This window comes from Gouania willdenowi, chromosome 12, assembly GCF_900634775.1.
Source record: "Gouania willdenowi chromosome 12, fGouWil2.1, whole genome shotgun sequence".
NCBI lineage: Eukaryota > Metazoa > Chordata > Actinopteri > Blenniiformes > Gobiesocidae > Gouania > Gouania willdenowi.
This window is the reverse complement of record NC_041055.1, coordinates 343,049-357,362: the sequence shown is the minus strand read 5'-3', so window position 1 is coordinate 357,362 and position 14,314 is coordinate 343,049. Positions and strand designations below refer to the sequence as shown.

Here is a 14,314-nt window from a genome sequence, read left to right as displayed (position 1 = left end):
TTTTATAACTATACAATTAAAAAAATAAACTCTTTCCTCAGCATCTCAGCATAGTGTGAATACAACATTAAACATATAGCTACTCAAAGGGTAAACACATGGAAACACATGTAAACAGTACGAAAAAACTGGTGGGAAAAAAAAAGATTTTTTTTTTTTTTTTTTTTTTTTTTTAAAACTCGAATTTGCAAAATAAAAATCGTTTTTATCTACAAATTTGATTAATCGATTAAATTGATTTTTTTGCCCAGCCCTAGTTTAGGCTGTTGTTCAGTCTTCTTTCTGTTTGTTTATTGTCTTGTTTTCTTTAGCATTTGTTTTTCTTTTCTGTTGATTTCATCTTTCAGACCCTTTGGGCATCTATGTTGTCATCATGGAGTCATGTTGTGTATTGTGTTGTGTGAAGCATGTGTGGGTTAGCTTAGCACGTAGCAACGCCGGCTGAGTAAGGCCAAGGGCGAGGGGGCGGGGCAATGTTTTCTACATTTTCAGGTGTAATTATGAGTAAAATCTTGCTCTAACTTCAGTCACTATAATCAGTGTGTTTCCATGGTAACGCAGGGTGGATCACATCTCACCACAGGTTTCCTCATCAGATCCATCTCCACAGTCGTTGGTTCCGTCACACACCTGTGTGAGGTCCACACAGCCTCCACCTGAACATGGCCTCATCCCTACAGGACACTGGTCACCAGGTAGAGGTACTACACATACACACACACATCACCATGGTTACATCATATCATTCCTGTGCCCTAGTTTGTACTTCCACGTGTAATAGTATATAATGTATGTAGGTATGTACAATAATTAATCAATAAGTATCAGTCCAGCATTAAGTTACTTCCTCCTCCTCTTTTTCCCACAAGCCTCACCTTCAGGTTTATGTTATTATTTATTCTTACTTTGCTTTTTTAAATGACTACATTTATTATTATAATTTTCATTGTTGTAAATACACTGCTGTTGGGTTCATGTTCCACATTAAACATAATTGACTCAAAAGATCTACTCTTAAATTTACTTGATTTTGTGACCAATTTTTATTTCATTTGAGGAAATCTTGGGGAATCATTTGAGGAAAATTGTAAGATTTTGGACAAAAATACTGTCTGCGTGAAGGGCTGCACGTCTGCTTGTGCTAGTGTTGTGGCTTTTTATTTCTTTCCTCTTATGTTGTCTACTAATGCCAGCCTGCATGGATAGACTAATGTATTAGAGAGAGGTCACTGGTCTGAGACACAATGTTAAGACTGGTTTACACCACCAGTGTTACTGTATATGGTTTATTAGTCCATTGTGTCCAGAGCAGTGCAAAGCGAAGGGACACTCAGAGGCTGAACCGGCTCATTAAAAAGGCGGGTGCAGTGGTTTGACTGGTCCTGGATTGAGTGGAAAAGGTGGTGGAGCAGAGGACATTCTCCAAGATCAGGGCGATCCTGTCCAATCAGAGCCACCCTCTGAACTCTACCTTCTCCCACGTCTCTCTGACATGGTCCAGGGACAGACTGAAAAACTCATTTGTCCCTCAGGACATCAGACTTTATTTCAGAGCGGAGCAGAGGAGGACAGAGGGAAAGGTATTGAAAATTGTTTAGCAGTGCCTTAACTTCTCTTGGCCTGTTTTGTATTTATTACTTTTTTAAATGTGTTTTTAACTTGTTAAATTCTGTAGATCCTGTTCTGTTTGTGTGAATGTGAGCAACAGACTGCTGCACAATTTCCTTCAGGATCAATAAAGTAACTATTTATCTATCTATCTACCAATTAGAGATTAAAAATGATTGCCATCATGTGATATAAATATAATGATTGGGAAACTGAGACCTGGGAAAAAAGTGCAGTTTCATTGAATTTGTGATTTACACTGTCATTTTCACTTTATCATGTGGGCCGAATTGGAGCTTTAAAGGGCCAGATTTGGCCCCCGGCCCTTAAGTTTGACACACGCGTATGACCTGATGAATGTGATGGACTCACAGGGAAGAGAACAGTCCAGGAACTCCATCTGATCCAGGGCTACGTCACCCCTCCCCCCCTCTGAGCGCTGAGAGTGGAAACGAATACGGAACGGAGAGAAAACCCCGCCCACAAAGATGGACGCCTCCCTCCACCCGTGGACGCTGGATGCCTCAGGACGCCAGATCACTGCCTGGCCCCCGTCCTGGTGACGGATGGAGGCCCATAAAGGAGCAGAACCCAGACCAGAGACACCTGAGGGACGTATTTAATACATCATTAAGTAATTAATACATCATTAAATAATTAATACATCACTGAGTAATTAATACATCACTGAGTAATTAATACATCATTAAATAATTAATACATCACTGAGTAATTAATACATCACTGAGTAATTAATACATCACTGAGTAATTAATACATCATTAAATAATTAATACATCATTAAGTAATTAACACATCATTAAATAATTAATACATCATTAAATAATTAACACATCATTAAATAATTAATACATCACTGAGTAATTAATACATCATTAAATAATTAACACATCATTAAATAATTAATACATCATTAAATAATTAACACATCATTAAATAATTAATACATCACTGAGTAATTAATACATCATTAAATAATTAATACATCATTAAGTAATTAATACATCACTGAGTAATTAATACATCATTAAATAATTAATACATCATTAAATAATTAATACATCATTAAATAATTAATACATCACTGAGTAATTAATACATCATTAAATAATTAATACATCATTAAGTAATTAATACATCACTGAGTAATTAATACATCATTAAATAATTAATACATCATTAAATAATTAATACATCATTAAATAATTAACACATCATTAAATAATTAATACATCACTGAGTAATTAATACATCACTGAGTAATTAACACATCATTAAGTAATTAATACATCACTGAGTAATTAATACATCATTAAGTAATTAATACATCATTAAGTAATTAATACATCATTAAGTAATTAATACATCATTAAGTAATTAATACATCACTGAGTAATTAATACATCATTAAGTAATTAATACATCACTGAGTAATTAATACATCATTAAATAATTAATACATCATTAAGTAATTAATACATCATTAAGTAATTAATACATCACTGAGTAATTAATACATCATTAAGTAATTAATACATCATTAAGTAATTAATACATCACTGAGTAATTAATACTTCATTAAATAATTAACACATCATTAAATAATTAATACATCATTAAATAATTAACACATCATTAAATAATTAATACATCACTGAGTAATTAATACATCATTAAATAATTAATACAGCACTGAGTAATTAATATTAATTCATCATTAATAGATCACCTGAGTCCCACAGGAAGTATCTGAGGTGAATCCGACACGTGGGCGACGCCTCCTTCATCTCTGGTGAGATTAACACTGCGGTGTGTGGAGACTCCTCCCCCACCGCACTCACACCTAGAAACCAACCTGTGTGTGACATCATCACGTTTCTCTTAATTAAACAATGTCCAGATAGAGTTGAGTTTAAGGTAAACATGGGACCTGAGGGCCCCAGGACCATTTTGTGTGACCCCCAAAGTAGTGAGAACACTAAAATGACAGAAAGATACACAGAAATTAATAGACAAATAAAACAAAAAGACAAAAACAATAACAAAACATAACACAAAAATGAAAACAAATTATATATACAGAATGACAGAAAATTACACAACAGTACAAACTACACATTATTGAAAAATAAAACAAAAACACACAAAAATGACTAAAAAAACTCTCACAGTGACATAAAAATACACAAAAATGAAAACAAAATACAAACAAATAACTGAAAAATAAAACACAAATATGACAACAAAATTGACTTTTAAACACAAAACAAGAAAAACATTTTTCAATAACCAAAAATGTAACAAAATGACAACAAAAATGTGTTGAATGCATATCTTTGTATATAAAAGCAAGGGTTGTGTGTGTGTGTGTAGTATTAAAGTGGTACCTGTTCCAGTCCCAGAGGTGTAATCAGAGGAGGGTCCCCCCTCCATTAGCCCCTCCCCCTGTAGTCTCTCCCACCTGTAGGGCCCCGTGGAGGACGGGTCAGTCCATCCACACCACCCAGACTCAAAGTCACATGTGAAGCCTTCACCATCAAAGCCTGAGAGGAAACACGTGGTGACCTTTAACCTGTGTATTATAATGCAACGGCTTCTACTGTCAGTTATTGATCTACTGACCTTTACATTAATGTCATCTATTGTTCCACTGACTCGTTTACAGTTTCTGTCATGACTTTTTATTGTTTTTTGTCTTAATGCTAAGTTTGTTCTCTCATATTTACATGTATTGTTTATTGATGTACTGTCTTGAATGTATATCAATAAACAGATAAATGAATTAATAAATAACTGTTTCTAAACCGATGGAAGCATTGCTGAGGTCAGCACTCACTGACAAATACAATAACTCCTACTGTAAACACACACACACTCACCACAGTGTAGCTCATCACTACAGTCGTCACAGTCACACACAAAGTCACACGTCCTCTCAGATGTGTGACACCATGGAGCTGAACTCACACCTGATCAGATCAGAGAGGACACAAACATGTGGTTTATTAGCATTAGAATAAGTCTTTTCACACATTGGCTCTGGTTCAGTTGTCATGTATGAGGTCAAAGTTATAGTAACTGTCTATAACTGACGACGGTGTGAACAGTCTGACAGAGATTTGATCCTTTGGAAGAAAATCACAACTCTGTATAAACAGCTGTGTGTGCGTTCAGCATGAACATCACACACACACACGCACACAAGCGTCTTAGCACATAGAATAATACAACACTCACCCTTGCACAGAACAATCATGGAGCCGTGTTGTGAACCCATCCACTAAAATCTTACATTCCTCTGAATCATTGTTTACGTTTGAACCAAGTAGTCAGAGCTTAACATCCATGTGTGGCACCACAGAGAATCTACCGTTATCCAGACGGATTATTGAACGTGTTGAGTTCAATATCGACTCCAGTGAAACCGCGCGTTATTGAACAATTACACATACAGTTATATTAGGACCAATCAGAGTATTAATACATGAACTGGGTTTTTGTTCTGTGTATTTGTGTTATTTTGTCTATTTTTACAGTAATTTTGTGTGATATTTGTTATGTAACCTGTCATTGTGTATTTTTGTTGTCATTTCATGTTTTTACAGTGTGTTTTTGGAGTGATTGTGTTTGTTTTTGGGGCTACACATGTTCAGAGGTGAGAGAATAAAAACAGAGTTAATATGTTGTCCCTGAACAAAGACTTTCACATTAACTAATTAACTAAACTCCTCAACCCTAAATATGTTACTGTACAGGTGTTACTGTACAGGTGAGGACGGCAGCGTCCAATCACAGGTCTCTGATTCTCACACACACACATTAAATAGTGAAATGTAAATAAAGAGTAAAATCACAGATGAGTAGAACTAAATGTAAATAAAACAGGTTTATGTCTGTATAGAGTAATATAAATAATCTATTGTTTGTTGGAAGTTATTTGGTGGAATAAAGACAGCGTTTAAATAACATTTCTACCAATAAATCAACACTTTATTTTCATATAATAATTTAAGTTTATGATGCAAACATGGTTGCTTTTGAATTGTTGTGGAACAAAAAAATTATTGTATTATTGATCTGTATTAAATAAATACAAAGTAGCCAATATTAGTATTAAGTAATAAGTTGTGCCAGCTCAGATATTTAACTGCATTTTGTTTTTGTTTTTATTAACAACTAGATTTATATTTGGCAAAGTGAAAGTACAGAATACAGTTGTTTAAGAAAAAGAATATGATCTATTGAGAAAATGTATTTCCAATCATTTTTTATTGTCAATTACTAGACATTCTAGTATCTCACTGTGCATGTTGATTAATTCAAGGAACCAATGGCCTTCAAAATAAAAGCACCTTACTGTTTTATTTAATGTAAAAGGAAACAAAAACATTATCATTTAATCTGAGCCTCAGAAACACTTTTATACACAAGTGGTTCTTTTACGTTCCATCTAATCTGTTACTATGAGTTCAACTTCTCACCCCCCGTAGGTGATGGGCTCTTTCCCCCCCATAGGCGATGGGTTCAACTTTTTACCCCCCGTAGATCATGGGTTCTTATCCCTTGTAGGCGATTGGTTTTTACCCCCCTGTAGGCGATGGGTTCTTACCCCAATGAAGAGTCAAGAGCAGAATGAAGGCTGAGCGGATCCCTCCAAACATCTCCTCTCTTCTGTCCTCCTGCTCCGTGTGAAGGTGTGTGCGTGGCGTTCAGAGCCTTCACCATGTGACTTTGACCTTTTCTTCATTTCTCAGAGATAACACCTGGACTTTAATATTACCCAGCATGCAACAGAACAACTGCAAACATCCTAACGCTGTTAAAGGTTTGATCAGCACATGTTCACCTGTGACAGGGTAATTTGAAAAATCTGATGCTGTTGTAATTGTAACTGAGTTCAGTAGTTCTATGTCTTACACATACGTAACTAATAAATATTAAAATATGTTTCAGATCTACTTTACACTACCTGTGAGTGAATCATTTAAAACAATATATAAACTTATGTATAGTGAGAAAAAGGCTCAGACGTCCACACCATAAATATTAATACCAATATATTCATTGATTAGGAAGCCTAACAAGGTAATCAATAGATGATAAACTAATCAGATGATAGATCATATTTATTAGTGTATTTTACAGCTGATTTAAGACATGGGTCAAACTAACCTGTTAGCATTAGAGATGCTAACAGAAAGCTAACACAAGAGGAAGGTTATGATTAATGAGGTTATTTATTAAAGGATCAGTATTGGGGATTAATTGTAATTGAACTTGACTAATTGAGAATGTAATTGTAATTGACTTTCAGGGGGGAAAAACAATTGTAATTCTGAAAAAAACGAAACAAACAATTATTTAATATAGCCTGCATACTCTCCCAACAAGATATATCTCATGCCACGGCAGCACATCTGTTGTTTGTGTTGGAAACACAGAAACATGGAGAAAATGACAACAACAACAACTCAGAACAGCGTACAGAGCTGCCTTTGGATGTAAATGGTTTGCATGCACAAACACATAAAAATGGGAACAGAGGCAGAGCAGCAATGTGCTTTTGGGAGAGGGTGTGGCCTCTTCCGGGCTCCTCCTCCTGCCTTAAAGCAGAATGAGACTGTGCATAGTCTCTGCCGTACCAGGAAATAGCAATGTTTAGTAATTTGGGTTATGAAAAGCACAAAATACTGACACTTTCAAACTTATAGGTACTGTAGGCTATTGGAAATAGAAAAATAAATAATTTATAATTATATTATAATTAAAACAAATAATCAAAATATCAATTCACCCTTGGGTAGGCACTGCCTACCTTGACTGCACGTCACTGGATTTAGCCTAAAGTCTAATTTAAGGTTCTGCGTAAAATCCCCCGCCATTAACGCACGTAGGCTCAGACCCCTCCCCCGTAACCTTACGTGCACCTCCCAAAAATCCTGACTACCCGTCAAGTCGACGCATTGACGTGTAGTCAGCTAGGGCTGTGATTGGTCAGCTCCAAACCTCAGCCTGTCTCTGCCTTTTCCAGTCACACCACCATGTTTCACCTTTAGCGTAGCGACACCAGAGTTGTTTCTACAGTGATTGAGTCACATAGAGAACAGACACGGACTAAAAGTACCAGTTTTATTATTTCATTTCATGGCTGCAGCACACGAAACACCGCCTAACTGAGTCAATCACAGACAAAAGGTGTGTGTTTACTGTTATTATCACTGTGTGTGTTTCATTAACAGTAAACAATGACTAACATGCTGTAGAGGTTGATAGAGGAGCAGACATGACGTTATGTTGAGTCATCTATACAACACTGTCCCACTCCAACTCCCCGGGGTCGTAGACCAGGTTACCTCTCTGCTCTATGGGGGGGTTGGGGTCCCCTCACCCCGGTGTGACTGTTGACCAGAGCAGTCGTCAGTCCGCTCAATACACTTTTATACTTTGTTCACGAGTTTCCTATGTTTATATTGAATAATAAAGTGCACGTTTTGAAACCGTTGTTTTAATGTTTGTGTCCAACTACACACACAGTTAGGTACAGTAGGTCAGTAATAAATTACATTTTGAGATGCTTTAAATACAAAAAACATGTTTTTCTTTGACCGGAAAATAAACAAAAGCTTTTTAATGCTCATTTGTAACAACAACACAGCCACACCCCCTAACGGCAGGGCGGCCAATCACAAAGCGAGGCGTTGCCTCCACACAGAAGTAAAAGTGCCAACCTCTGCGTCGTGTTAGTTACCATGGCGATTTAGCCTAAGTTACCATGGTGATCTAGTCTAAGTTACCATGGTGATCTAGTCTAGGTTACCATGGTGATCTAGTCTAGGTTACCATGGTGATCTAGTCTAGGTTACCATGGTGATTCAGTCTAGGTTACCATGGTGATTCAGTCTAAGTTACCATGGTGATTCAGTCTAAGTTACCATGGTGATTCAGTCTAAGTTACCATGGTGATTCAGTCTAAGTTACCATGGTGATTCAGTCTAAGTTACCATGGTGATTTAGTCTAAGTTACCATGGTGATTTAGTCTAAGTTACCATGGTGATTTAGTCTAAGTTACCATGGTGATTTAGTCTAAGTTACCATGGTGATTCAGTCTAAGTTACCATAGTGATTTAGTCTAAATTACCATGGTGATTTAGTCTAAGTTACCATGGTGATTTAGTCTAGGTTACCATGGTGATTCAGTCTAAGTTACCATGGGGATTTAGTCTAAGTTACCATGGTGATTTAGTCTAAGTTACCATAGTGATTTAGTCTAAGTTACCATGGTGATTTAGTCTAAGTTACCATAGTGATTTAGTCTAAGTTACCATGGTGATTCAGTCTAAGTTACCATGGGGATTTAGTCTAAGTTACCATGGTGATTTAGTCTAAGTTACCATGGTGATTTAGTCTAAGTTACCATGGTGATTTAGTCTAAGTTACCATGGTGATTCAGTCTAAGTTACCATGGTGATTTAGTCTAAGTTACCATGGTGATTTAGTCTAAATTACCATGGTGATTTAGTCTAGGTTACCATGGTGATTTAGTCTAAGTTACCATGGTGATTTAGTCTAAGTTACCATGGTGATTTAGTCTAGGTTACCATGGTGATTTAGTCTAAGTTACCATGGTGATTTAGTCTAAGTTACCATGGTGATTTAGTCTAAGTTACCATGGTGATTCAGTCTAAGTTACCATAGTGATTCAGTCTAAGTTACCATAGTGATTCAGTCTAGGTTACCATGGTGATTCAGTCTAAGTTACCATGGTGATTCAGTCTAAGTTACCATGGGGATTTAGTCTAAGTTACCATGGTGATTTAGTCTAAGTTACCATGGTGATTCAGTCTAAGTTACCATGGTGATTCAGTCTAAGTTACCATGGTGATTCAGTCTAAGTTACCATGGTGATTTAGTCTAAGTTACCATGGTGATTTAGTCTAAGTTACCATGGTGATTTAGTCTAAGTTACCATGGTGATTTAGTCTAAGTTACCATGGTGATTTAGTCTAAGTTACCATGGTGATTTAGTATAAGTTACCATGGTGATTTAGTCTAAGTTACCATGGTAACTGAGCACATTTTAGAGGCTTGAGAGAAACATTTTGTAAATTATTCTCCAACACATTTAAGTGTTTTTAACCTTTGAAAATAAATGATGACACAGCACTATGAAAAACACAATTCTGACTTTAGTTTTTATTCATCTTTATTGTTTTGTTTTGTTTTATTTTCTGTGAATTTTAGTCAATTCTTCTGTAAGTCCTGATTTTATTTTGGTTTTTTCTATAAATGTATTCATTTCCTCTGGATTTTTTGCTTTAGTTTTTTTTCTTGTGTTATTTGAGGAACATAAAAAATAAGACTTTGAGGCCTGTTAGCTCCTCCCACTCTGGTTCATACAAGTCTATAAATATATAAACATTGGATAAGAAAGCAACAGGTCCTTGTGATGTCATAAAGGATAAGTAGGTACACTAAACAGTGTTTAAATACTCACATTAGCTGTGACTCTATGAAGGTGTGTATTTAACGCGTTATTAGTGCTGGTATAGGTGTGTACCAGTCTGTAGGAGAAGATCAGTATCCTTGGTTGTCCCAGGTGACCTCATAGTCAGGGTAGTGGACCTTCAGTTTCTCTGTGGTCACAGCGTGGTTAGCTCGTCCAAAGCCCTGGAGATGAAACAGCAGAAGAAGAAGAAGTGAGAGAGTAAAGAGGAGATGTGATGATGAGAGATAGAGTCCTCACCACAGAGTAACCATACACATGGATCTTCTTAGACTGAGGGTCATGACTGATGCGTCCCCCCCCCACACACTCACAGTCCAGCAGACCATCCTTCTCCAGCTCCTCAGACACCTTATCATAAATATCAGCTGATGAAGAAAGAGAAGAATCACAAAGATCAGGAACTAACAGAACTTAAAGGATCCTCCACTGTTCTTAGAAACGTGTCCTAAAAGCTTCTAAATGTCATTAATAGATCTAACAAAACACATTATACTCATTTCATTACCTTTTAAAAATGGGACTACGTTACAGTTTCAGAGCCTGTGATTCCACCAACAGAGCGATGGCGCCATAGGGCGGTTTTCTGTAGTTTTTTCCTTTTTTAATCTCCATAACTTAGAAACACAAACATCAGCCACACCTATTTAACACAGGCCATTTGCTCAGATGCTGCTGTCTTTACCTGAGGACCCCTGCCACCACTTAGCTGCCCTCAATGCCGCCTGTGTGATCCTCCACTTGGTAACCGTAGTTACCGTCCAATATAAACAGTGTAGCTTCAACCAGACGTAGCATGTAGCGCACATGAAGCAGCTGATCATGTTAATAACAGATCATTCCACATGTGCACAGATGTGAATAACGTCCATGTTGGAGATTAAATCGTCTTCATTCTGGTCAGACACGTTTAGGTCTTCTTTCTTTTTTGGTACGATTAAATATGTGCATTAGAAGTGTGATAATATCTCAATACAGCGATATTTTTCCACACTATCGATTATCGATATGCTCCCGTTCAGTCTCAATGTTTTACTTTTTTTAATTTATTTATTATTTTCAAAACCTTTTCTGCTTTTTCACTAAAATGTGCAGGTACGTCTTCACATAAATATTATCAGTGTTTGTTGAAGGAACCAATATATTGTTTACTGTAATATTTCACTATAATGATGTCACTGGTAATAAAGATCATATTTATTGTTTACATAAATCACTATTAGAGATACTTATTAGTTTACATTGGTATGTTGACACTTATTTACAGAAATGTTGCACTAAAATAGTGTCACTGTTCATAGGACACTTTTTATATTTATTGTTTTTCAGAGATATAAAATAAAAATTTAATTTTTTCACCTAATCTTTTTTTCTTGTTATGTCATAGATTATCGTAGATTGATTTCTGACCAACATATTGATAATCACAGTATCGTCATATCGTGAGATAATCGTTATTGTGAACTTTGTATCGCGTATCGTATCGTACCCACCCTAGCATAGAATGGGTAGTCATGGATACGGCCTACGTTTTCCACACAGGTGGCACCACGTGATCCCCAATGCTGTGAAAAACTCCAGGTGAGAATCCTGTGAAGCATTCAGACTGATTTTTATCATTTAATAGATGTTTCAGTCTTGTGCTTCTTTAGGTTTATGTTGTTCTAAATAACAGGAAACGTTAAAAGATGAAGATTTAAACCATTTGTTTACAGAAAGAGAATAAACTCTTGTGATCTGAAGCATATGCATCTTTTTAAACGTGTACTTTTAGCTACCTGTGCTAAAGTAAACTAGTATTAACTATAGCTAACATGCTGTGTGGGGTCTCTAGGGCCCCCTGGTGGTCCTCACCGTGGAACTCAGCCCAGCTGAACCCTCGGACTATGTCCACTTCACTGTCGTCTCCGTCCTCACGGCTGTGGACGCGGATGAGGACGTATTTGAAGACACCTGACGGGTCGATGAGAGCCTGAGGGATGTTAGCCATGCTAGCTGCAGCTCTGCTCTGTGAGCACATGTTAGCTAACAACACACAACAGATACACAACAAATACACAACACAGACAGAAAGCTCCGTGTGTGTGTGTGCGTGTGTGGGTGTGAGGGTAGAAAAACACCAGGACTAAAGTCTGTCAATTCCGCGCCGCCATTATTCAGACGGTGGACCGTCACTTCCTGAACGTGCCTTCAAAATAAGACACTGAGTCTTTTTTTTTTTTTTTTTTTTTTTTTTTTTACTTTTTAAACGTTATTTAATCTAGTGTCACAATAAAAATAAAGTCATGTTATCTCAACAATAAAAAAAAAACACTTTCTTCTTTATGATTCAAAATGAATAAATGTACAACACAATGTAGAGAACATGTGTTTAAGTACACTATGTGCTAGTATTTGTGTACAAACCATCTTCGTAAAGCAATGAACATAATAAAACGTTAAAAAAATAATAATTAAGGACTAGTAAATAAACTAAATGTACACAAAGGAGCATTTATGATAAGTTGTGTATTTTCAAATGAGAAAATGGAAAAAAAAGCTTTGTTATTTCAACAATGTTCAATAAGTGAAATTTCTTGCTTCATTCATCACTTATCCAATAATTAATAGGTTAGTTAAAGATTTTCCACACAATAGGAGGTTGTAGAACATTAAGTCTTTGTTTAATATCTGACTTTTTATAAACAACTTCTCACAATCCAGATCCATTTTTCCACAAAACACACAATAATCAAGCTCAACTTTTACTTGCTATTTCTTTTTAATTTGAGTTTATCTAATAAAGTATTTCTGATTCTGACTCCTGTTTTCAACAATAACAAAAAACACTAAAAAGTGACTTTGATCACAATTAGAAAAATACAGATTTATTTGTACAGCGGGATTTTGTTTTTTTCCAGCTTTAACTTTTTCATTGACAAACATTAATTTTGTTGTTGTTTTCTTTCATTTAAAGCATGCACTGATCATTAATGCATGAATGCATTAATGATCTGCTGTTCTTTCCCTTTACTAACGCACAAACAAAATAATGTGATTTCAATTTAAGGACACATGCGATGTCAGCATCTTTTGTCCATCTACACAGCTTGAGCAATTTATTAAAAGCAGCTTTTATTTTGAAAATGTCCCGGAAATTGATGGAGCGAGAAGCACCCTGGTACTTGTAGTTAAAGAATCAAGAATCGAAAACACACAGTTTGCAGAATTGTTGTTTCACACGTCACTAAAGTGTTTTATTCTGAAAGGAAACTATAAGTAACAAAAACAACCTAATATTATTTTATGTCATCACAAGTTTTAATTTAGATTACATTCACAGAACAGGAGGTGGGATTTGGAGCTACTATCAGTTACATTAAAAGTGGTTTGCAAACAGTCATTAGAAACCTCTAAAACATGGCTTCTCAACTTGTGGGTCAGGACCCAAAATTGGGTCGTGGACCTATTTTCCGTGGGTTTTAGGCGGAAAAAAACGACAATAAATATATTTTTATAGAAATATTTTGCTTTTACCATGGCTTCTCTCGTCACACCTTCAACAACACAAGTTTAGCTTTTAATAATAAATATTGATTTTATCACTGATGTCATTTTTTTAATTGCTTTTTTGTTTGCTGAATTAGTGATTAAAAAACTGCATGTTTTCTTTAGTTTAGTTGGTGTTCTTTAACATAAAGTCAGGTTGGGGTCAATAAAAATATAATTGCATAATTGAAAATCAATTACAATAAAGACGTGTCATTCCATGTCATTTCACAAAATGCTCTTGCACAGTTCCATGATTAATAAATATTCACACTGTAAATGTTTAGTTTGATCTGATCAATACTTTATAGATATGAATAATGTAGTGAGGGGGGTGTGTCCTTATTGTTCTTCCATGTTCATCTTCCAATATGTCTGTAACTCCATCACATATAAAGGTAAATATGGTATAGTAATAAGCTCCACCCACTCTCTCAGAATATAGAAATAGATCTGCTATACATCCTATCTGGTGGACATGTCAGCTCCTCTAAATAGTCACTAAGTCAGTGTGTGTTTGGGTCTGGAACATGTTTGGGTCTTCAGTAAACTACTTAGCATATGTCTCAGCTCCCTGTAATGTGATCAGCTTAGAGCTATGAACATAGACTGTTCACATCACTGATGATTAGTCACAGATATACATTGGTTCT

At 35.9% G+C, this 14,314-nt stretch overlaps 2 protein-coding genes across 2 annotated transcripts in view; both read right to left on the bottom strand.

Moving 5' to 3' along the window:
- mamdc4 (MAM domain containing 4) overlaps nt 1–6,550 on the bottom strand; it is a 36,149-nt gene extending 29,599 nt beyond the window's left edge. Inside the window, exons 1-6 of the mRNA XM_028462772.1 lie at nt 6,239–6,550; nt 4,509–4,598; nt 4,017–4,172; nt 3,359–3,484; nt 1,981–2,214; nt 579–704 (exon numbers count right to left, since the gene is read on the bottom strand). Of these exons, the coding sequence (XP_028318573.1) occupies nt 579–704; nt 1,981–2,214; nt 3,359–3,484; nt 4,017–4,172; nt 4,509–4,598; nt 6,239–6,290 (784 nt within the window). The 5' untranslated portion in view covers nt 6,291–6,550. The remainder of the gene's footprint in view (nt 1–578; nt 705–1,980; nt 2,215–3,358; nt 3,485–4,016; nt 4,173–4,508; nt 4,599–6,238) is intronic.
- A 3,399-nt stretch (nt 6,551–9,949) lies between these two features.
- Nucleotides 9,950–14,082, bottom strand: phpt1 (phosphohistidine phosphatase 1). The gene is made up of 3 exons (XM_028462774.1): nt 11,988–14,082; nt 10,374–10,501; nt 9,950–10,297 (listed from the first exon to the last, which is right to left on the bottom strand). The coding sequence occupies exons 1-3, from the start codon at nt 12,151–12,153 to the stop codon at nt 10,205–10,207; spliced, it is 387 nt and encodes a 128-aa protein (XP_028318575.1). The 5' UTR covers nt 12,154–14,082; the 3' UTR covers nt 9,950–10,204.
- Nucleotides 14,083–14,314: the final 232 nt, after the last annotated feature.

Excerpts from the sequence above, each read along its gene's own strand:
- phpt1 (XM_028462774.1), bottom strand. The coding sequence starts at position 12,153 with ATGTGCTCACAGAGCAGAGCTGCAGCTAGCATGGCTAACATCCCTCAG. Across the intron at positions 10,502-11,987 it reads CAGCTGGGCTGAGTTCCACG|CTGATATTTATGATAAGGTG; the intron begins GTGAGGACCACC and ends TTTCTTCATCAG. Across the intron at positions 10,298-10,373 it reads ATGTGTATGGTTACTCTGTG|GGCTTTGGACGAGCTAACCA; the intron begins GTGAGGACTCTA and ends TTTCATCTCCAG.